Source organism: Ursus maritimus, unplaced genomic scaffold (assembly GCF_017311325.1).
Source record: "Ursus maritimus isolate PB19 unplaced genomic scaffold, ASM1731132v1 scaffold_9, whole genome shotgun sequence".
Taxonomy (NCBI): Eukaryota; Metazoa; Chordata; class Mammalia; order Carnivora; family Ursidae; genus Ursus; species Ursus maritimus.
Window position 1 is genome coordinate 77,194,884 of NW_024427107.1, and position 23,261 is coordinate 77,218,144.

General features: G+C 47.4%; 1 protein-coding gene across 4 annotated transcripts in view; it reads right to left on the reverse strand.

Moving 5' to 3' along the window:
* TRAPPC9 (trafficking protein particle complex subunit 9) overlaps positions 1-23,261 on the reverse strand; it is a 599,687-nt gene that overhangs the window by 412,581 nt on the left and 163,845 nt on the right. For all 4 annotated transcript variants that reach the window (XM_040626149.1, XM_040626150.1, XM_040626148.1 and 1 more), the window contains one exon: positions 9,396-9,520. In XM_040626149.1, the coding sequence (XP_040482083.1) occupies positions 9,396-9,520 (125 nt within the window). The remainder of the gene's footprint in view (positions 1-9,395; positions 9,521-23,261) is intronic.

Consider the following 23,261-nt stretch of genomic DNA (forward strand, 5'->3'; position numbering starts at 1 on the left):
AAAAGCAATTAAAAAAATATTCCATACCTTAAGGCAGCAAATATGGTCCCCACACCAGCATCACCTGTGACTTCGTGAGAAAGGCAGGCTCCCAGCCCCCACCTGGACCTACTGAATTACAAACTCCGCGGCTAGGGGCCAGCCCCACTTTTAACAACCCCTGGGTGATTCGGATATGTGCTCACGTTTACCAACCAATGTAGCATATAATTAATAGCAAATGGAATTGAGAGAACATAGCAACTTTTTAGAAGCTATTTCATTGTCTTTCTTGCTTTCATTCAACATTTACTGAGAGCCTATCGTGTGTTGGACCCTGTACCAGGAGCTGAAATCACAAAGATTAACAAGGGCTCATCCTTAGCTTTGACCAACCATCTCCGGGGGGAAATGGCTCGTATGTAATAAATGCTTTGGCAGTTGATGCTGATACTGCAAACAACATCCCAACTTTAGTACAATAAACTGTCCCTGGCACAGACTACGTAACTCTCCGGCAGCATCCACCGCCTCTCTGCGGAACGGCCCTTGCTGATGGTTCTCCCCAAACCAGCAAGCAGTCCTCAGCCCATCGCCGCCTTTACTTTCCAGAGGGCACTTTTCATAACATGACATGTCTGTTTGCTGTTTGTCCCTTCCCGCAGAAGGTCTGCACGCACACATACGTGTACACGCATGCACACGCACACACATACACAAACACCCCCTCCAACATCCAGAACCGGGCATGTAACAGTCGTCCAATGAACAGCGTGGATAAACAGTTATGGGGGTTCAGGTGAACAGTGTCACCACGGCAGACAGAAGTCCCACAGGTGTTACGGAACCTCAAGGAACATTCTTCCGACCTCTCCTTGACATTTGTTTCAGAATTCCACATGCAGTAGACTCTTCCACTTCTCTTACTGAGTTTCTTATTAAGTTTTAGAGGAGTTGAGCAGATTAAAGGATTCCTTGTAGCTTTTATGCTTCACTTTGTAGAAAGAAATTCTGTCTGTTACTGGGACAGATTAGGAACAATTTGGAACAGAATTGGATTGGCCATTTTGGAAGCTTTTCTTATCTACCCAGGCTAATAGCAGACACTTTCCTCCTTACAACAGCCCAGGAGGAAGTCTTATTATCCATATTTTACAGATTGAAATGGAAGGTCAGATAGGCAAAAAGCTTATACTCACTGCTCTATAAATATGGCTTAAATCAATAGAGAATGTTTTGTGCTCCATAATAAGTTCAGAGACTTAGAAATTATACGGAGAGGCAGCACGAGATTGTAGAAATAGCCCAAGCTTTGGATTTAAACATATCAGGCTTTGAATTTTAACTTCTACTGTGTAACTGCTTGCCCTTGGGCATGTTACTTAATCTTCCAGAGCTGTTCACTGATTTCCACTTGCATACTGTGAGGCTGGGAGCATGAGAGAAGTAATCTGTAAATACTGCCTCAAGTGCTCAATCTCCCAGCGTCACATCCCGAGACGCTCCAGCCAGCATGCTCCCCGTCCTTGGGCGAGTACATGACCACGAACCAAGGCCTAACACGCTTTCTCCTCCCAGATGAAGGGAACTTAATTCTGCTGCCCCCAGGCCCCAAAAGGCTCATGGAACCTTTCCTCACCTATAACACTGCTTCAGAAAATACGCTCTTTGCATAATGCAGCAAATGTATTCAAGTTAAAAAAAAAAAAAAAGACTAAGTTTCTTAAGCAGATTCTTCCAATCAGTCCATTTATAAACAATTACTAAAATATAAGAGCACATGAGAACTCTATGAACATCCCACGGTTCTTTAGATACAGTTCTTTATTATAAAAGCTAAAGCAACATAACCCATTTAACCTGATATAAGACATCACCTGAATGTGCTGGGATTCTTAAGAAGCCCAGAGTTAAACCTCACTATGATTGAGAAGAAATTAACTCTCTAGTCCTGCTTTGCCGCACGATGAAAATCTCTTCAGAGAAAACAGAATTCCCACGGAGAGGGACTATTTGGTCTGGTAACCCAGACAGCTACTGAAGGCCGAGCGCTGTGCCGGGGGGCAGGGAGCACCCCACAGCCGTGAGGAGCTGATGTCACAGGAACTTGGGGATGTAAGCACAGAATGACAATGGAGGTGGGAGCAGGCAGCAGGTGGGGACAGGCAGGGAGTGCAGGGCTCTACTTGTGTGAAGGCAGCACAGACAAGTCAACAGCAGAGCGTGGCCCTAGGAGGATTGGGAGCATGCCCAGAATCAAAGGCACGGAGAGGGAACCTCCAATCCAAGCGGACCTCCGGCTCCAGCAAGGAGCAGTGTGAGCGGGCAGGCTGTGGAAGCAGGGCAGGTGCGTGGCTGCCGTCGGGGAACGACCATCAGCGGTCGCCCGTAAGCACAGCGGCGGGCAAAGGTTCTGCACGTGCACGTGATCGGGCTGAGGAGGCGCCCTTCTAGTTCCAGTCTGCTGAGAGTTCACCAAGAACCAGCACTGTACCTCGTCGGACACTGCTTCTCCAGCAAGATGCTCACAATGTTTTCCTTTTTTGGTTTGTTGATATAAAGAACCACATGTGTCGGCTTCCTAACGTCAAACCAACCTGGCATTGCTCAGATAAGCCCAACTCATCAGTATTTTACATACCGTGGAATCCAACAGGCTAACATGTTACCTAAAACGTTCGCATCTGTGCTCAGGAGTCCTCGTTGCTGTTTTCATCAGCTCTCTGCCTTGGCCATCAGGGCAGTGCTGACCTCACAGAATGGGTCAGGAGTATCCCACCTTCAACCTCGCTGAAAGAAGAGTTTCGGTAAAACTATTAATCTCCTTTCATGTTCGGTGAGATGCAGGAGTGAAGCCGCCTGGGCCTGGATTTGCTCCATGGCGAAGGTTTTAACCAAAAATTCTATTTCCATAATGGCCACAGAACAGCCACTGAGAACAGCCCTGTCTGTACACTCTGCTGCGTTGTGTCTTCCAAAGACTTGGTCCAGTTCATCTTGGTGTCAGATTTACGGGCATCGAGCTGCTCACAACTCTGTACCTCTTCCCTCTGTCTGGCATCTCTAGTGATGTCACCTCCTCTGCTCCCATCTTCTCTCATGTCTTTCTCCCCATTGAACTGCTGCAAGGTGCTAAATGTCATTCATTTTTCTCCAAGAACAGCCTTTTGGTTTCCTTGTCTCTATTAGGGTTTTCGTTTCTCATTTCATTGCTTTGTGTTCTGATCTTTATTTCCGTGTCTACGGTAGGTTTAATTTCCATTTTTCCTACTTTCCTAAAGTTGAAGTGGGGGTCTCTTGACTTGAGACCACCCTCCTCCTCCAACTCAGGCCTCAAGTATGACACGCGCCCCAGAAAACGCTGCTTCAGCGGTAGCCCACAGACACTACGCTGTGCTTTCATGTTCCTTGTGTAAAATACTTTCTATTTTTATTTGTTCTCTCTTCTTAGGCCCATGCATTCATTGTAAGTGTGTCAATTTGTTTCCAAACATTTGAAAAATCCTCAAAGATTTAGTTACTGAATTCCAAGTTCATTACTGCCAGAGAATATACTTTGCAAAATGAGAATCCTCTGAAATTGATTGAGATTTGTTTTGTGCCCTCTTTATCAGTTCCAGCTCCCCAGAGAAACAGAACCACAGAACCAAAAGACAAAAAAACCAGCTCAGAGGTGGGAGCAGCAACAGATCACTGCTGGCCACGTGCCGCCAGGACATCAAGGCCCTGGGCCCAGGGAACCAGGGGTCCAGACGTGCACACCGTCTAAGCTGCACAAGGCCAGCCTCCCCCAGGTCCCCGTGCTCACTTCCAGCCCAGAGTGGCCTCCCGTGGAAGTCAGGGCGACAGAACCGCAGCTGGCCTCCTCCGCCTCAGCACACCTCTTGCCCAGCAAGTGCCTTGCCCCAAACTGCCAGAACACGTGTTTGTGCATTAGGTCACTCCACAGCTACTTCTGGAACACCTGCTGGGTGCCGGGTGCTCTTGTCGGCTTGCAGACAGGAGAGCAGCACGAGGAAAGCCCCTGCTCCGGCAGGGTTGACACGCTGGTGGGGTCCGACAGAGCATGAAGGCCGCAGGAGGGCAGGTGCATGGCCGGGGCAACGGGGCAGAGGCTCTGCTGAGGCTTCTGGGACGAGGAGGCAGCCTGCAGCACGTGCAGCAGACGGAGCAGGTAAAGCCATGACATGGGACCAAGTCTGGGAAGTCCACTCAACCGAACACCAGCCAGTGTGGGAGAGGCGGGCGGGGTCCAGGCTTGGGGGCTCTGCCGCGCCCTAACCAGGAAGGCCCTGGACGTGCCTTCAGCACACCCTTCCACTCTCCAATTCAGGCAGCCCCCACTGCTGTTCCTCCCCCTCCAGCTGCCCAACTAGTACTTCAATGTGCTTCACTAACAACCAAGAATGCATTTTTTCCCCCAAATTGCAGGTGTTGTAAGTGGGTGACTGGAACTCGGATGGGTTGTGTGGGTGTCAGGGCAGCGGAGAGAAGAGAGGAAATGAAGGTGCACGAGCACGAACTTTCAGCTCAAACTCAAGCTTGCACAGAGAGCAGCCAGCACGACACCGGCTCCCAGCGGAGGTGCCCCGGGTAAAGTTGCGCTAGGGTGACTGCGGCTGTTACACCTCTTCTCTGGGCTTTTATCGGTGTCAGAGAGAGGGGGAGAGAGAGAGAGAGTGGCCACAAGCAGGGGGAGCAGCAGGGAGAGGGAGAAGCAGACTCCCCAGTGAGCAGGGAGCCCGATGAGGGGCTCCATCCCAGGGCCCTGAAATCATGACCCGAGCCGAAGGCAGATGCTTAGGTGACCGAGCCACCCAGGCGTCCCTCTTCTCTGGGTTTTTTAAGACAAGATGGTGTTGACCAGGGCGGGCACACTCCCAGGAGCCAGATATGCACAGAGCCCAAAAGCAGGCCCGCTTGCCCACCTTCTCACAAACCATAGTTCGGTCATGGTCCCAGCAGGCCTTCGGCGGGCATGGGGTGTGCACGGAGCAGTGCTGTTGGTGGAGGGACGGGCACGAGTTTAGCAGCCAGAGCACGTGCTGCAAGGAATGGCTGCGGCGTCTGCGCGAACGTGGCCGACCGCTCGCTCCAGGGCTCAGGCAGCTCCTGCATTTTCTCTGTAGTCTAGCCCTGGAGGCCGAAGCTGGACGCTCCCAACAGGCAGGGCTATGGGGACCCTGACTGATACACTCAGCACAGGCCAACTCGGTGAGAAGCCTCCCACTCACTCCCCCAGCGGCTCTGCAGGCTGGACGGCCCAGGTTCTGGTGCCTCAGGAGCTTCACGGCAGCCCTGGCCACTCCTGTCCTGCTGCCACACTGTGTGCAAACAGGCTCGGACTCATGGTCAGTACTAGCCTCGCCCACCCGGGAAGCCCAGCTAAGCAGGAGTAATGCTGACAACCTACTCTAGCCAGTGACCCCGTATCCCGCCCATCCTGGCGGCTCCCGTCCTGCTGCCACACTGTGTGCAAACAGGCTCGGACTCGGGGTCAGTACTAGCCTCACCCACCCGGGAAGTCCAGCTAAGCAGGAGTAATGCTGACAACTTACTCTAGCCAGTGATGCCGTATTCTGCCCATCCTGGCGGCTCCCATTTAACCAGCAGGACTCAATCAAATCTTCCTTTTCTTTTAATATACAAGAATAAAGTCTGTGTGTTATTACTTCTTGATTTGGTCCAGCTCTGTCCCCCCTGCCAAGCTCTTACATTAGTTAAACCTCCCAAAAACCCTACGAAGGAAGGTTACTCCATTTTACAGACGGGGAAACTGAGGATCAAGAGAGGCCATACGTAGAGCCTGGCTGATAGGAATATTACTTCTAATATGCAGCCATTTCACACGCCTCTTGTCTCAACCCTAGAAGTTCTTCACGTTGGTGCGCGGCGGAGTCACCAGCGTGGACAGACACGGTCAGCACTGGCGGAGCAGGAGAAGGAAGCTTTCTGCGGAATCTCAAGAAACTCACGGTATCACTTCCCACTTCTGGAGGGGCTCCTAAGCTGCTTTCACTGAATTACTGGTTTCCATGACTACACCATTCTTTGGCGATAATTTTACAGGTTTAGCACATTTCCAAATAGGTCACATTAGTCCTGCTTCTGGGAGCAGAACTGGGAGCAGAACGCTTCCTCAGCAGAGCCAGGAGGCCCCAGGGACAGATGCCCCCACAGCACAACTCCCTCACCGCCCCCTAGAAGAACAACCGAGCCACAGAGGACTTACCTCCACAACCAGGAAAACTGCCTCATTTCCTAGACTACCAGCACCACCAGGCCTCCAGCAAGCGGGCTGCTCCCGCGTGCCCAAGGGTGCCCACACACACCCCTTCCCGCCTGCCCGCGTATCACCTCAGTGCCCTCCTCGGACTCCACACACAGGAGCCTGTCCTACTCAGGGTCCAACCCCAGAGTAAGGTTAGTAGAAGGAACACGGACTCAAACCCTTAATCCACCACCTACTGACCCTATGACCTCCGGCGAGTGACATAACCTCTGTGAACCTCAGTTCCCTACTTCCCTAGTAGGCTGTTTGCCCAGACGGTGCACACGTGTGAATGTTTAGAACCCAGCACAGTTCCTGGCCTGCAGAACATACTTCACAAATGCTAGTTCTGGTCCTTCCAGTTTTCTTGATAAGAAGCTAGTTGAGGAGGGTCCCCAGGCTGAGGAAAGCGGCAGAAGTTTTCATGTGGGTGACAGGTACATGGAAAGTGCTGAGACAGGGAAACTGAACACCAAAGTTCAGTGGGGGCCAAATCCTAAGGGCATGGATGCAGGAATTTGGGGTGCCTAAAATATATAAAGAGCTTATATAACTCAATACCCCCCAAAATACCTAATCCAATTAAAAAATGGGTAGAAGACATGAACAGACACTTTTTCAAAGAAGACAACCAAATGGCCAACAGGCACATGAAAAGATGCTCAAAATCACTCATCAGGGAAATGCGAGTCGAAACTGCCATGAGAGATCCCCTCACACCTGTCAGAACGGCTAAAACAAGCAGCACGAGAAACAAGAGGTTGGCGAGGATGCGGAGGAGTGGGAACCCTCGCGCAGTGCTGGTGGGAATGCAGACTGGTGCAGCCACTCTGGAAAACAGTATGGAGGTTCCTCAAAAAGTTAGAAGTAGAGCTACCCCATGACCCAGCAACTTGCACTGGGTATTTACCCCAAAACTACAAAAACACTACTTCAAAGGAATACACGCACCTGATGTTTCCTGCAGCGTCAGCTACAACAGCCGGGCTTTGGAAGCAGCCCAAGTGTCCGCCGACAGATGACTGGATAAAGAAGATGTGGTCTGTATCTACAGTGGAATATTACTCAGCCATAAAAAAGAATGAAATATTGCCATTTGCAACAACATGGATAGAGCCAGAGGGTATAATGCTAAGTGAAATAAGTCAGAAAAAGAAATACCTTATGATTGTACTCATATGTGGAATTTAAGAAACAAATGAGCAAAGGAAAAAAAAATAAATAAAGAGGCAAACCAAGAAACAGACTCTTAGCCATAGAGAACACACTGGCAGTTGCCAGAGGGCAGGTGGAGGGGCAGGGCGGGGGAAACAGGTGATGGGGATTAAGAGGGCACTTGTCATGATGAGCACAGAGTAAGTACAGAATTGCTGAATCACTGTATTGTGCACCTGAAACTAACAGAACACGGTATATTCACTACACTGGAATTACAATTTTTAAAAAGAGGCATTGAGACTGTTCACAAGTAAAATTCAGGAGAGGGTTCAGGGAAAGAAGGTGTCACAGTACGATAGATAGGAACTGGAGTGGGGGACGGATCATGTCACATGACCTGAGAGCCAAGGTCCTCTCTTTGGAGATCACTTAGTCAAAAAGATGTCGTGAGAATGTAGAAGGACAAGTTCTATACAAGCGCCTGACACACAGGGCATCCTCAGCAGATGGTAACTATGTCTCAGTGGGTACATTTCAGGACATTTACACTCACCTACATCTATATACATTTATCATCCAAGAAATACACGCATTCACTCTTGCAACACTCGATTCAAGAAAACACAACTGATGTCACAGCAACCATTACCCAACTGACTGTGAATAATGACCTCCTGGATTTCCAAGTTCTGCCTCCAACTGCAAGAGTGCCCCGTCGGGAAGGCCCCATGGCGGCGGAGCTGAACCACAGAGGGAAGCTGGAGTATGAGGGGTCTGGGCAGGAGAACCACTAACCGCCCAGGGTTGGCCATCAGAAGGCTACAGGGGATGTCACACCCCAGGGCTCACGAGGACGTCAGTGCTCCAGCTTCTGCACCACTCTGTGCCACAAACCAGTGCTTGTGGGTCCACACTCGAGTCACGTTTCACGCCTCCGTGCCTTCCTTCCTCTGGTGGGAAGCGTATTCCCAGCTCCCAGTCCCGCTGGCTCACAGGGGAGCCCTGACACCCAGCAATCACGCCGTAGTGTGAATACTCCTGCTGCGGGACAGCTCCCAGCTACACCAACCACCTCTCCCCTGCAGGGCCCTCAGTGGACAAGACTCTCCCCTAAAACCTGCCTCCCTGTAACCGCCGTCCACAGGCAGGATCTCAGTCAGGATAAGCAGCGTGTTTCCCTCCTGCCCTGACCTCACTTTAGAGAGCATCCATGCTCCAGGTTCACTGTACCAGATTCAACCAGCGTGGCCAAGCTCTCCTGATGGGTCTCGCCAGTCAAGGCCCCTCTTACATGCTGGCATCAAGACTGTACGCAGTGCCTCACAAGGCGGGCCTCAACACGTGCTCACTTGACAAGCCATCCCGGTGACCCCGCTGCTTGCACCCCTGCCGTCACTGTGAAGACCTCTGGTCCTCTCACTATACCCTGTCCCTGGGCGGGTGCAGGCAGAGCTTGAAGTCGTCCCCAAAGCTTCAAGCTCCAGTTCCGACCTCTCCTAGGGCTCCTTGGAAACAGCGGCCTCTACTCCACCAGAAGCCCTAAGGTACTCTGCACGGCTGTCATGTAAACTCATTTGTCTTCCTCGGCGCTTAGAAACCAATCTGTGGAAGGAGCTGCCAAAGGCTTCAGTTTATGGGATGACTACCTGAACTGAGAACGATTAGGCAATAAATACATTTTTTAGTGAACAGGGAAAAGGCAGGAAATTCTCCACTTTAATTGTTGCACTCCTTGACTCAGCCCCCAATTCCCAGTATTTCATGGAAGAGAGAGTTAGCAACCACACAGCCACACAAGCTTCACCGTAACTGCTTTCCAAAACATTCCACAGAACAGAAAACACTGAGAAACCAGCTCTCCACAAAACGTGATTGTGGAATCAAACACATGCTTCCTTTCCTTTCCTTTCCGAAAAACACCCAACACTTCGGCTCCAAAGGCGTGGCAGAAGCCACGAACACCAAGCCGCCAAGCAGAGAGACTCACCTTCACGTGGCTCGGGTCCCCCGGCTTGCTGCTTTCAGGCGGGTTCACAGGCTTGCTCTCCACTCGAGGCCTAACGACCTGTCGGAAGGGACTGCACAGCGGAAAGCCACTCACACTGATTCCATCTAAAAGAGTAAAATTTTAAGATGTTAGCACATACATAATATAGGGTATTTTAAAATCTGTATTCCCAAACTTGAATTCAGGCATTGGTTTTGAACAAAAAGAAAGCAGACAATTTTATATATGTAACTAGATTGATCCCCCAAAAAAGACCAAGAAACAATGACCAACACAATATAATGAGCGTCCCTGATGTCCAGACCATGGTCCTGAGTTACCACTTGCTCTTTTAGTGAAAAGAAACCAGGACTTCTCAAAGAAACCAAGGATGCCAAGTCAGTGGCAGGAAATGGGCAGAGGAGCTTGGAACATCCCATTACACCAGAGAGCAAGGAAACTGACCAAGACTATGGGGGTGTTGTCCAAGGCTTCTGCACCCCACTTGAGAGGCTCCCACTGACTTAAGAGACCATTCAAACTTGACGAGTGACAGTAATTGCAACTGATTGACATTCTTCAAGTAGGTTAAATCCATAGTTAACAGATCCAATTTAAATCCCTTTTTAACCCATGTGTTCATAGTAATTTTTTTCAAAAAGTAAATGGCTCCCCGTGGAGGATAAGAATCATTGTCCAGAAAACTGGTAAATAAAAGAATCAAGCATTTAAACTCCATTTCTTATTTGAACTGCACAGCTCGATGACCAAGTAATAAGGCAACATACATCTTTATAAAAGTATTCTAACAAAATAAAAAACAAGGGGTAAAACTGGAATGCTATCTTACAACCCCCAGCCCAGGACTTTCCAAGACGGACACCACTGAGACGTGGGCCGGGCAGTCCCTTGTGTGGGGCTGTGCTGTGCCGACAGGACGTTTAGCAGCAGCTCTGACCTCGAGTCACAAGATGCCAGGAGCAACCTCCCCCCAGGCTGTAATAACCACAATTGCCAAATGTTCCTTGAAAGGGTGGGGGCAAAATTGCCCCTGGTTGAGAACCACTGACCTAGGCAATAAGCATGAGCAATTTCTAACATCACAAGAGAAACAGCTGGACATTCCCTGGCTCCTGGTGTAAGAACACAAGACCACCACTGGACGTGCCAGAAGGATCAGAGAGGAACTGGATCAAGCTTCCAGATCTAGCGGCCCATTTTCAGGAAAGGGGGTGGGGAGAAGGAGACAGAAGAACAGGAAACCCCACCCACAAGTGTGCAAGCAACAAAGCCCACGCTACGGAAAGCTCTTTGGGTCAGATGTCCCAGGTGTTTCAACAGATAAATTACAAGGAAAAGGAAAGAATGGGGATACTTGTACATTAAGAGAAACTTAGATTTAAATAAATGGGCAAGAATAAACCATTCTATCTAGTGATTACTAAACATCGGGATAGTGTTTCCTTTGGGGTAACAGCTCTTACAGCTGAAGGAGCTTCCCCTCCCCGCTGTCCCCTCTCCCAGCACCATGCACACCATTTAGAAAAGCTCTCCACTGCGCTCTGGGGCCTGTCCGCAAGGGGGCTAGCATTATGAACACAGACACTGCAAAATCTAAACCCACACTTGTCAGCAACCTGTCCTAGACCCGAGGTCAGATGGAGCCTGCGAGCGAGCACGGTGCTCAAGACCACGGTCACTCAGCCCCTAAGTCATCCTATGCTGGGTGAAGGCCAGGTGCACAGAAGCATTTTAAATGCTGTCAGTCTCACTCTGACTCACTAATTCACACACAGCCTGGGACACAGCATGCTCTGCTCTTCCCTCGGGAAATCTCCCATCATCAGCAAATTACACGAACACCACTAGCTCCCAACGGACACTGGTTCTTTCTTGCCTCGGAAATACCAGTCCTTGTTCACATTAACACAATGCTAATGTCTCCCTTTCTGCAAGTGGTCCAGAGCCCCGGACTGCAAGGGCAGGGTGTCGTAAAGCCAAGCTCTCCTCTTCTCCTTGTTCCTTCTCTGCCCAGCTGGTTCTGACGGGACCAGGGGTAGCCCTAACCCAGCCACAGCCAGAAATGGAAGCAACCCATCAACAGTACTGATCCAGACAGAAGACACCAGAAGGGTCTCACATAGTCTGTGTATGAGATTTCATCTACAAATTCTAGCGGGGAGAAGTTGCGGGTGGGAGTTATCTTCCTTTGAATGACATGCTATGAAGACACAGGTATGGGGCCTTCGCACAGCCATCCTTCCCACCACATTGAGGGAATCTGAGTGACGCACACAACCCTTTGAACCTCTATTTTCTTGGCTCCAAAACAGGAACCACTTCAAGGGAATCCATGAAAATACAAATCTGCAGTGTCTTCAAACTGAATGATCTAGGATATGCACTTAGCAAAAAAAAAGCTAAAAATTACATCTGAAATTTGCCTTTTTGGACACAGACCTCAAAACTTCAAAGAAACCTCAAAAACCTATTATCTTCAAGCTCAGAAAAAAGACTACAAAAGTCTCTCTCCAACTTCTTTATAGACTGCTCTGCCCTGTAGCCCAACTGAGAATGAAAAAGGTAACGGGTAAAGGAAGACAGAAGGGAGCCTTTGAAAGGTTGGAAGAGAAGCCCGCAGCCCAGGCAAGGATGGGGCTAGACAGGAGGAGCCGCACAAGGTGTAAGGGAGGAGACGAGCAAACCCAGTGTGCCAGGAGCAAATCCCCCGCCGAGCCCGTGGACGAGGAGCTCTCCAGCTGGGCTGGGCTGCAGGAGAGAAAATTCTGCTCCATCACTCGGGCAATTTTTCTGCCAACACAGACCATCACAAATAGAACGGAGAACAGATTGGAATGACAATTAATGGGAAGACAGGACCAAAAAAGTTACAAACAGATGAAGGCAGCCTAGTGGGAGGACCAGAGTGGAGTGGATTTCTCGGGTATTTAAGAATGGGAGGAGTCTGCCAGACCACAATGAATCAAACTGAGCCTGAGAGAATTGCATAGTTACGGTTTATAGTGCTCAATTTTTCTATTAAGAGCATCTCTGTGGGCAATTCAGAAATATAATTTTGTATACTAAAATAACAGGCTCCTGAATTCAGCTGTATCACAACCGCAGTGACAACTTGAGAGGTTGACAGCTCAAAGTGGGACCCATAGAGCAGAAAGAAATGGTCACAACAAACAGCTGTAGGGAGGGGGGTCGGTGACAGTGTTTACATGTGCTGGGCACGGCCCTGGGCCCTGGCACACGCCATTGAACAGTCCCCCACTCCCCGCGAGGAGCACTCTTTCTCAATTCTCTAGATGACTGAAGAGTCAGAGAACATAATTTAGTAACACCGCACAGCTCATCAGAAGTGGAGGCAGGACGCAGGACTGTCGGATCTGGGACTACCCAGCAAACTGGGACAACACATTTCCTTCCCCACGTGAGCTTCTACGAAGCCTCACCAGCCAGGGTGCTGTGTGGCCCACCGTGCACTGTCCCGTACGCCACGTGGCCCTAAGCCCATCGTCAGGGCCTCCCAATGGCTTAGCGTCCATCTTCGCGGGTGCCTGTTTTGGTACACTTTCAAAAGAATCTAATGCTTAAGGCTGACATGTCTCATGACTAGTTACATGAGTTGGAATAAGATGTAACTAGAACAAAATACATTTTCAAAAGCAAAAAGAGACAATGTTCTCCCAGTAGGGGTTTGTCAGTATGCTATTCCAGGTAGAATATATTTTGAAGAATGCATTTTCATTTCTTCTTAAAATCCATGGATGCCAAAGGGAGAAAAAAAAAAAGCCCATCTGGTTTCTGGTTAGCATAAAATATCGTCAACAAAACCAAAGGAGTGGAAGCATTTGGCTCAGATATTAGCCAATACTCATCCTCAATTTCCAAAGAGAAAGCAGGGAGTTCATTCAGTCAGAAACTCTAGGGTAGACTTAGGGAAGAAAATTCATGTAGTAACTGGGGCCGTCATCTACCGTCCAGACCAAGCAGTCCTTACTTTGACACCGGTCCTGCTTTGACACTGGTCCCCCTCTGTTGGAGGCTGCACTCCAGGCCTGTGCCTTCCAGGACCTCAGGAATCTTCATGTACGTGGGTGCTTAACAACTACCCACTGAGCACAGGGGTGGTTCCCAGCTTGCTTTCCTAGGCCCACAGACAGGAGCTCCTCGGGAGAACACACACTCTGTGCTTTCCATTTACCAGAGTGACGCTCGCTCATTCCCACACCACCAGCGCAAACCTCTGAAAACTCCCATCTACTCCCTGCACTTTTCCTCTGTTCGTCAGCCCCCTATGTCCCCCTCTTCCTTCCCCAGACTTAGATTCCACAGTCAAACCAAAGGTCACGAAACACCCTCTCTACAGGAGCAGACAGTGTTGTCAGCTTCGTGAGCTATGCGTCTCTGCCGTGGACACCAGCAGCGGCCGACACCATGAACTCACGGGGGTGGATGCGTTCCAGCAGCACCAACACAGGCAGCAAGCCGGAGTCTGCTGGACGGGCCATAGCCGGGGACCCGCATCTGCACCTGCCACCCCTCCCGGAAAGCACCCATCATTCTCTGCCTGTTCTTCCCTTGAACTCACCTGACAACACCCCACTCCAGGCCAAACCCCTGTCTACCTTCTCCACAGTGGCACCTGAAGTCCCAGGTCGAATGGGGGGAGGGGGTGGGGGAATCCACGCAAGTGCCAAGCAGGCAGTCTTCAGAAATGCAATCACACACCTGGGCCCATTCTCACCACCACTGAGCACCCTACCGTGTCCAGAGTAAGTCTTCCCTCTCCTCACAAGTCACTACCACCCACTCCCCTGCCCCCTCCCTGCTGAGAAGCAGACCCCCAGGGGAGCAGAGAGGCAACGAGAGGAGAGGGGAGGACCAGCCCTATCTCCCATCACTGCTTCCTTCCACCCACCTGCGTCTAGGACCACACTTGTGTTCCTGTTAAGGGATGGCCTGGCTCCTCCCACAGGCCAGGTGCTCCCTGTGAACACCCTCCCTGGGTGGTCTACAGCTCTGCCCCTCTCCTTTTCAACATCCTTACTGAGATGAAACGGCACAGAATAACCTGCACACGTTTAAAGTACACAACTGGGGGAGTTGACACTCCTAAAACAATCCGTGTGAGTGAGATAGCGAACACAGCCATCAACCACAAGCGTCCCTGTGCATCCTTGTGCCCCTCCCCCACTACCATCCTCCCCAAGCCTCCTCCCAGCCCCAGGTAAGCACTGCCGTTACCAGAGAGGAGTTCACATTTTCCAGAAGTTAATTCAGACGGAATCATACACATTACACACTCCTTTCTGCCAGGCTTCTGCCACTCAGCACTCACCTTGAACTAATTCTCACATACCATGTGTATCCACGGTGGACACCTTTTAATTGAACAGACTTTCAGGGAATGGCTCTCACAGCTTGTTTGTCCGTTCACTATTTATGAACACTCCGATTACTTTCAGCTTTTGATGATTAGAAATAAGCTGCTCTGAACACTTCTGTACAAGTCACTGGGTGGACACGTGCTGTCATTTCTCTGGGTTAAAAATCCAGGAGTAAATTGGCTGGGTCATTTGGTAAACGTATGTTTGATTTTCCAAGAGAGGTGTTAATGAGCTATTAATGTTTGTGAATAATCAGAAGGACTCGAAAGAACAAGGAAGAGACCATCAAAAATGAGCAGGCCATTTGATAAAGAACGGGACATGACCTCTAGAAGAGAGACAGGACCACATGGCGCTCATCAAAGAGCACATCCAAAAGTCTGGCGCCGCAGACAACCAAGGGACCCAAGGTGTGGCTCCACCCTACAGCACGCAAGACACGCTCGGCACAGGACAGCTTCCGTCCGTCCCTCCAGGGCCAAGTGTGAAATCCAGGTCACAGCAAGGCCTCCTCACAACACCCAAGGGGGACAACGGGCCACAAGAGCCAATTTCTAGTAAGATCCCACCTTGGAGCCTGCTGACCACGGTTCCCTTTCCTGGAAAGGGACATCACTGGAGTCCCTGGCCACACAGGAGACCAACTAAAGTGGACTTTAAAACCATGTAACAGGGGTGCCTGGGTGGTTCAGTCATTAAGCATCTGCCTTCAGCTCAGGGCATGATCCCAGGGTCCTAGGATCGAGCCCCGCATAGGGCTCCCTGCTCCACTGGGAGCCTGCTTCTTCCTCTCCCACTCCCCCTGCTTGTGTTCCCTCTCTTGCTGACTGTCTCCCTCTGTCAAATAAATAAATAAAATCTTTAAAAAAAATAAAAAATAAAAATAAAAAATAAAACCATGTAACAGTTCTGTTGGCATCAGGCTATTACTGAGTTGTGTTCTCTAAAGATGGTTAGTGGGTGATACTGAAGCAGGGGACACTCGGCCTAAGATAAAGACGCTCATGGCTGCTGGAGACAGGGCCCGGACCTGCGTGTCTCCAAGTGCAGCTTTCTCTTCTCTGGACACCTTCAAGACAAGCAAACGCTTCCCAGTTGTCGGCCACTTCCACACTCCACTGACGAAAATGGGCAGCTCCCCTGGTCAACACACATGGACCCTGGCATGGACAACAGTGCCCTGCACAGACCTCTCTCCCACACCGGAAGCACCTCGGGCAGGAACTGTGCGTCTTTCGTCTGCACATGAACCATCTGTCACAGTACCTAGCACACGGCATATGGGCTACATATCTCCTGGGTTAACAAATGCACCTAATCATTTCCTCCGTTACTACGGATGGGAAAGGCCTCATACCCTGAGGCCACTGCCCAGCACATAGGTACCCAGGGCCAGCCTCCAGGGCCATCACTCAGATGGCCAGGGATGCACAGGGCCCTAACGCTGCATGATGTGATGGCCCACGCTGCAAGCCTGCATCTAAAAACACTTCCTCAACATGAGAGGAACCTATGAACGATTTTGTGAATGAAGGACTTCATGAAGGAATAACTGTCCAAGGACAATTTTTAAAAAACCACAATAAATCACTTCTCTGTAGAGGAAGAATCCAGAATGGATTGCTTTGAAGAGGGGGGGGGGAGGGTGTTCCTGGTCACCACACTGGGCCAGGCAGGAAATAGGTAACTTCTTGGCCAGGACCTTGGGAACAAATGGAGGGAGTGTGGTGACCTGGCCTCCACCCAAGATGTCACCCTTCTCTGTCCTCCTCAAAGCAGCTGTGGCATCATCCATTGACCCCGTGTCCTCCTGGCCCAGGCCTTCTCCCTGTGCACACAGAGAAAAGTAGTCCCAAAGGTCCAAGAGATAGGAGGATCTGGATTCGAACTGCAGGGTATCCCTGTGTTTGTCCAGAAGCAGATTGCTGAAAGGGGTCTGGAAGCAAAGTCCTGGCACTGCCAACCCCTGCCTGCAGCCCTGGCCAAGACCTCCAGCATCACTGATCAACGGGTGACGGAGAGCTCTTCTCGGCTGGGTCTCAGAGCTTTTACATCTTGTTTACATCTGTTATTCCGCTTCTGCTTTAAGACAAACACAAATAAACATTCTCCAAAAACAGCCACAGAAATAGCTCAGTTAGCATGTGTTATTTTAGGATACAAATCAGGGAAGGTAAAGCAGAGTACTGCCAGTTTGAGATTGGACGTAGAATGCCTTTTCACGAGATGATAAAGGAAGAGCGGTGGTGTCCCAAGGCAAATCATGACATGTGCTTATTCTCCTCAGAAACAAGAAATTCAAAATACAACCTGAATGTTTTGTGTGCTCTTCACAGCAGTCCTCAAGCACTGAGCATCCCTGTAAGACAAGGAATGTCCTTACTTCTTCCTTCAACAGCTAGCCAAATTACAGAAACTACACGTCTGACAGTCTCCAGTCGGAACATTAATTTACGAAGCTATCAAAAGAAAAAGTACACCCCAGCGTCCCACAAAACCTTTCTCCCCCAACAAATCAGTGTTAATACCTATGGGCAAAGTCTCTCAAGGACGGACTGTGCATGTGCCCCTCACTCACACACTCACACTGTTCAAAAATGTAAGTTCCCGGAACCTGCTTTGCTCTTTCTGCCACAGGGTTTTCACCCATGCGTGAAAAACTGTTTTCCCCATCTCCCCCTCCTTTACCTACTTCTGTCCTGCCCTTTCTCTAAACATTACCTCCATCATCACTTCCAAAGCAAAGCCTTTCCTGGCCCCTTAAACTGTGTCCTTCCCAGTGATATGGTCATAGCACCATCACCTTTCCTACCTAGCATTTAGCAAAGATGCAATTTTTCATTCATTTGTAAAATTGCTGGTTTCTCTCACTAGACTTGTGCTAACAGTAGCCACTAGATAATGGGCCTTTAAAGTAATTAAAATCAAATAATACTTCAGATCTTCAGATGTACCATCCACATCACAAAAGATCAAAGCCGCGTATGGCTCGTGGCTACCCTAACGGACAGCTCAGGACAGGACACTGTCCCATCAGCGGGTTCTGCTGGACAGCGCCGCACAGACGGAGCTCCTCGAGGGTAGGGACTGGGTCTCCGCTGACTCCTCAGAACAGAACAGTATATGGGATAAAATGGATACCCCACAAATACTTGTAAGGGAAAAAACATGAACTGTAATCGCTTACTTTACTCAACTACACGGTGCTTTAACAAAAACCACAGAAAAGATCATGTAAGTCCTATTACCTGATTAGAATGGAGTATTAGTAGTTACTTCCATACTTAAAACTAGGACATACTTCAAATATTCTATAATGTCCACTCCCTTATTCAATATTTATGAGCATCTAAAAGAAAAAAAAAACCATAAAAATTAGCTCATGGGGCGCCTGAGTGGCTTAGTCAGTTAAGCGTCTAACTCTTGATGTCAGCTCAGGTTATGATCTCATGTTCATGAGATCGAGCCCTGTGTCAGGCTCTGCGCTCAGTCTGGAGTCAGTTTGAGGTTCTCTCTCTCTTTCTCTCTCTCTCTCTCTCTCACTCTCCTCCCCACTGATCATGCTCATTCTCTAAAATGAATAAATAAAATCTTTTCTTTAAAAATAGCTCAAAAACTAGGTTAAAACAAGTAACTAAAATAGTTTTACTGGTGAATTCCAAACATTTAAAGAATTAATGCCAATTCTTCTCAAATTCCATAAAACCAAAAAAAAAAAAAAAACCCTGAAGAGAACACTTCTAAGCTCATTTTCCAAGGCCAGTACTATTACCCAGATACCAAAGTCAAAGACACGACCAAAAAAACTTCAGATCAATATCCCCACTGTATATAGATGCAGAAGTCATCAACAAAACATTAGCAAACCAAATTCAACAGCACATTAAAAGGATTATACACCACGATCAAGTGGGATCACTCCCTAGGATGCAGACAGTTCAACACACCCAAGTCAATACGTGTGACAGGCCATACTAACAGAGTGAAGGACAACGTCCATACCACCTCAGCAGATGCAGAAAAAGCATTTGCCAAACTCAAAATCTTTTCATGATAAAAATCCTCAAACTGGGTTTTGAGGGACTGTCTCAACATAATAAAGGCCATATATGACAAACCCACAGCTACCATACTCAACAGTGAAAAGCTGAAAGTTTTTCCTCTGCAATCAGGCACAAAACAAAAGTGCCCATTCTCACACTTTTACTCAACATAGTATCAGAAGTCCTAGCCAGAACTAACAGGCAAGATGAATAAAAGCATCTGAATCAGGAAGGAAGAAGTATATTGGCTTTATTTGCAAATGATCTCATCTTAAATCCTTAAGAAAATCCTTAAAACTCAACCAAAAAAAAAAAAAAAGGTTAAGTCTAATCAACAAATTCAGTAAAGTTGCAAGATAGAATATTAATATAACGAAGTCAGCTGCTTTTCTATGCACTAACAATGAGATCTGAAAAATAAAGAAAATCCCATTCACAGTACCATCAAAAATAATAAAATACCTGGGGATAAATTTAACCAAGAAAGTGAAAGATCTAAACTCTGAAAACCACTAAGACTTTGATGAAACAAATTCGTAATACAAATAAATGGCGATATCTCCTGTTTGTAGATTGGAAGAATATTGTGAAAAATGTCCATACTACCCTAAGCCATCTACAGATTCAATGCAATCCCTATCAAAACTCCAATGCATTTTTCACAGAAAAAGAAAAAGCAATCCTAAAATTTTTATGTAGCCACAAATGACCAAGTAGTCAAAACAATCTGGGGTGGGCCAGGGTTGGGGGGGAGAAGTACAAAATTAGAGGTAGCCCATGTCCTGATTTCCAACTATACTACAAAGCTATAGTACTCAAAACAATATGGCACTGGCATAAAAACAGACACACATACTAATGAAACAGAACAGAGAGCTCAGAAATAAAATCCCACATATACTGTCAACTAATATTTGACAGGAGAGCCAAGAATACTCAATGGGAAAGGACAGTCTCAAATAAGTGGTGTTGGGGAAAGTGGATAACCACATGCAGAAAAATGGAACTGGAGCTTTATCTGACACCATTCACAAAAATTAACTCAAAATAGATTAAAACAAAGGAACTTCAACAATGAAACTCCTAGAAGAAAATACAGGGGGAAAGCACCGTAGCGTTGGTCTTGGCATCAGTTTTTTCATAGGACACCAAAAGCACAAGCAACCTAAGCAAAAATCAACAAGCAGGACTACAAATGGAGCTTCTGCACAGCCAAAGAACAATCAACAAAACGAAAAGGCAACCTCCCAAGGAATGGGAGAAAATCTCTGCCAATCCTATTTGGTAAGGGGTTAACATCAACTCAGTAACAATACATGCAACTCAGTAACAAACCAACAATCTAAAATGAGAAGAACTGAGTCTTCAAAGGAAGACCTGCAAATGGCAACAGGTATGTGAAAAGACGCTCCACATCACTCATCATCAGGGAAAGCAAATCAAACCACAATGAGCTATTGCCTCACACCTGTTTTGGCAGTCATCAAAAAAGAGGTACAGGTCGGCGAGAATGTGGAGAAACGGAAACCCCTGTCCACTGTCGGTGGGAATGTAAACTGGTGCAGCCACTGTGGAAAATAGTATGGGGACACCTCAAAACTTTAGAACTACTTTATGATCAAGCAACGCCACTTCTCAGTATATATCCTAAGGAAATGAAAACAGGATCTCAAGGAGGTATTGACTCCCAAGCTTATCGTAACATTATAGCCAAGATACAAAAACCACTGAAGTATCCGTCCACAGAGGAACAGAGTAAAGAAGATGTGGTATATACACAATCTGACATTATTCCTTAAGAAAGAAGGAAATCTCACCATTTGCAACAATATGGATGAACCGCGACAGCATTATGCTAAGCGAAGTCCAAGAAAGAAATACTGTGTATCACTTATGTTTGGAATCTAAAAGACCCAATTCATAAAAACAGACACTGATGGTTATCAGGGGCTGAGAGGTGGGGAAGTGTTGGTCGAAGAGTACAAGCTTTCAATGAGAAGAGGAATACATTCTGGGCATCTAGTGCAGGGCATTGTGGTTAATATACTGTTGTATATTACATACTTAAAGTTGCTACAAAAGTAGATTTTAAATGTTCTCAACACATAGGAATGCAAACTGGTGCAGCCACTCTGGAAAACAGTATGGTGGTTCCTCAAAAAGTTAAAAATAGAGCTACCCTACAACCCAGCAACTGCACTCCTAAGGATTTACCCAAAGAATACAAAAATACTGATTAAAAGGATACATGCACCCCAATGTTTATAGCAGCATATCAATAATAGCCAAATTTTGGAAAGAGTCCAAGTGTCCATCAACTGATGAATGCATCAAGATGTGGTGGATGTACAATGGGATATTACTCAGCCATCAAAAAGAATGAAATCTTGTCATGTGCAACGATGTGGATGGAATTAGAGGGTATTATGCTAAGCAAAATAAGTCACAGGAAGACAAATACCATATGATTTCACTCATATGTGGAATTTAAGAAACAAATGAGCAAATGGGGGGGTGGAGAAACAGAGGGGTAAACCAAAAAACAGACTCTTAATAATACAGAACAGACTGACAGCACTGGAGGCAGGGCACAGGTGATGGGGATGAAGGAGGGCACTGGTGATGAGCACCGTATTGTATGGAAGTGCTGAGTCACTACTGTACACCTGAAACTCATTACACTGTATGTTAACTGGAATTTAAATAAAAACTTAAAAAATGTTCTCACCACAAAAAAGAAACCAATTATGCGGTGTGATGGAGAGGTCAGCTAAAGCTATGGGTGGTAAGCATTTTGGAGTGAATCCAATCAGCACACTGCAACTTACAGTGTCATGCGTCAATTATCTCTGAACAAAGCTGCAAAAAATTAAAACCGCTAACTGCACACCTTTCATATGCTTATCATTCGGACATACAATCGTGTCAAGTGTCTGTTAAAATAGATTCTTCCACTTTTACTAGGCAACATCATTAGTTATCAGGGAAAGGCAAATTAAAACCAGAATGAAATACTACCACACATGGACCAGAAGAGCTGCAATGTAAAAGACTGACAACACCAAGTGGTGGTTAAGGATCTGGAACACCAGAACCATCATGCAGCTGATGTGTGTACATCCGAGCAAGCACACTGAAAATCTGGACGGCTATAAACCCATTAGAGCTAACATACATGGGATCTGCGACCCAGCAAAACCACTCGTGTCAGCTCCTGTCCACCAAATATCTGTGCTAGAAAAATTACAGCTATTCATAATGGCCGAAAGCTGAGAGCGACTCCAACGCCCACCACGAGTGGATAAACTGTGGTATTTTAACTCAGTGGACTAGCACCCAGCAATAAAAAGGCACAAATGCAACATTCGACGACATGCGTGAATCTCAGGCATAATGTTAAGTAGGAAAACAAAACTTCTGACCTCCAGAACTTGAATAAATTAGTGTTGTTTAAAAAAAAAAAAAAAAAAAAAAAAAGACACACAAGAGTGTATACTCTATTTCCTCCCTATGAGTCAAGAACAGGCAAAACTCATGTCTGATGACAGAAGTCATAGGTCCAACCACCTCTGTGCGGAGTTCTCACCGGGGACAAGACTCGAGGAACCCGGAGAGGTGCAAGTTATCCATCCAGGTCTGGGCACTGGTTGCAAGGATGAAGGAGTATAAAAATATAAATTCATCCGGGGGCACCTGGGCAGCTCAATTGGTTAAGGGTCTGACTCCTGATTTCGGCTCAGGTCATGATCTCAGCATTGCAAGATCGAGCCTCTCGTCAGGCTCTGTGCTCAGCATGGAATCTGCTTGAGATTCTCTCTCCCTCACCTCCTCCCCCCACACCCGAAAATCTCTCTCTCTAAAATAAATAAAATCTTAAAAATAATAAAAATTCATCCAGCTATATATGTAACATCTGTGCTCATTACTGCATGTAAGTTGTATTTCTGTAAAAAGACTCAAATACTTTTACAACAAAAATAAGGTATCTGGGAATAAGTTTAATAAAATACTTTAAAACCTTTAAAGAGAAATTTAAAGTGTTATTGAAAGACATTCAAGATGACAAATAAATGGACAATATTGATTGATATGAAGACTCCCATAAAACTGTCAATTTTTCCCCAAACTGATGTACAGGTCAACACAGACCCTTCAGCATTCTAACAGACTACTCTGATGACTCTGACAAACTGAATCTAAAATATATATGGAGGAGTTAAGATGGCGGAGGACTAGGAGACACCGTTTTCAGCCGGTCCCCCGAGTCGAGCTGGATAGGTACCAGACCAGCCTAAACAACCACGGAACCAGCCTGAGACGCAGGAAGACGCATCTGGATCTCTACAAATGAACATCTCCAGCGCTGAGTATTGAGGTACGAAGCGGGGAGCCATGAAACTGTGCACAGATATCGGAAGATAAAC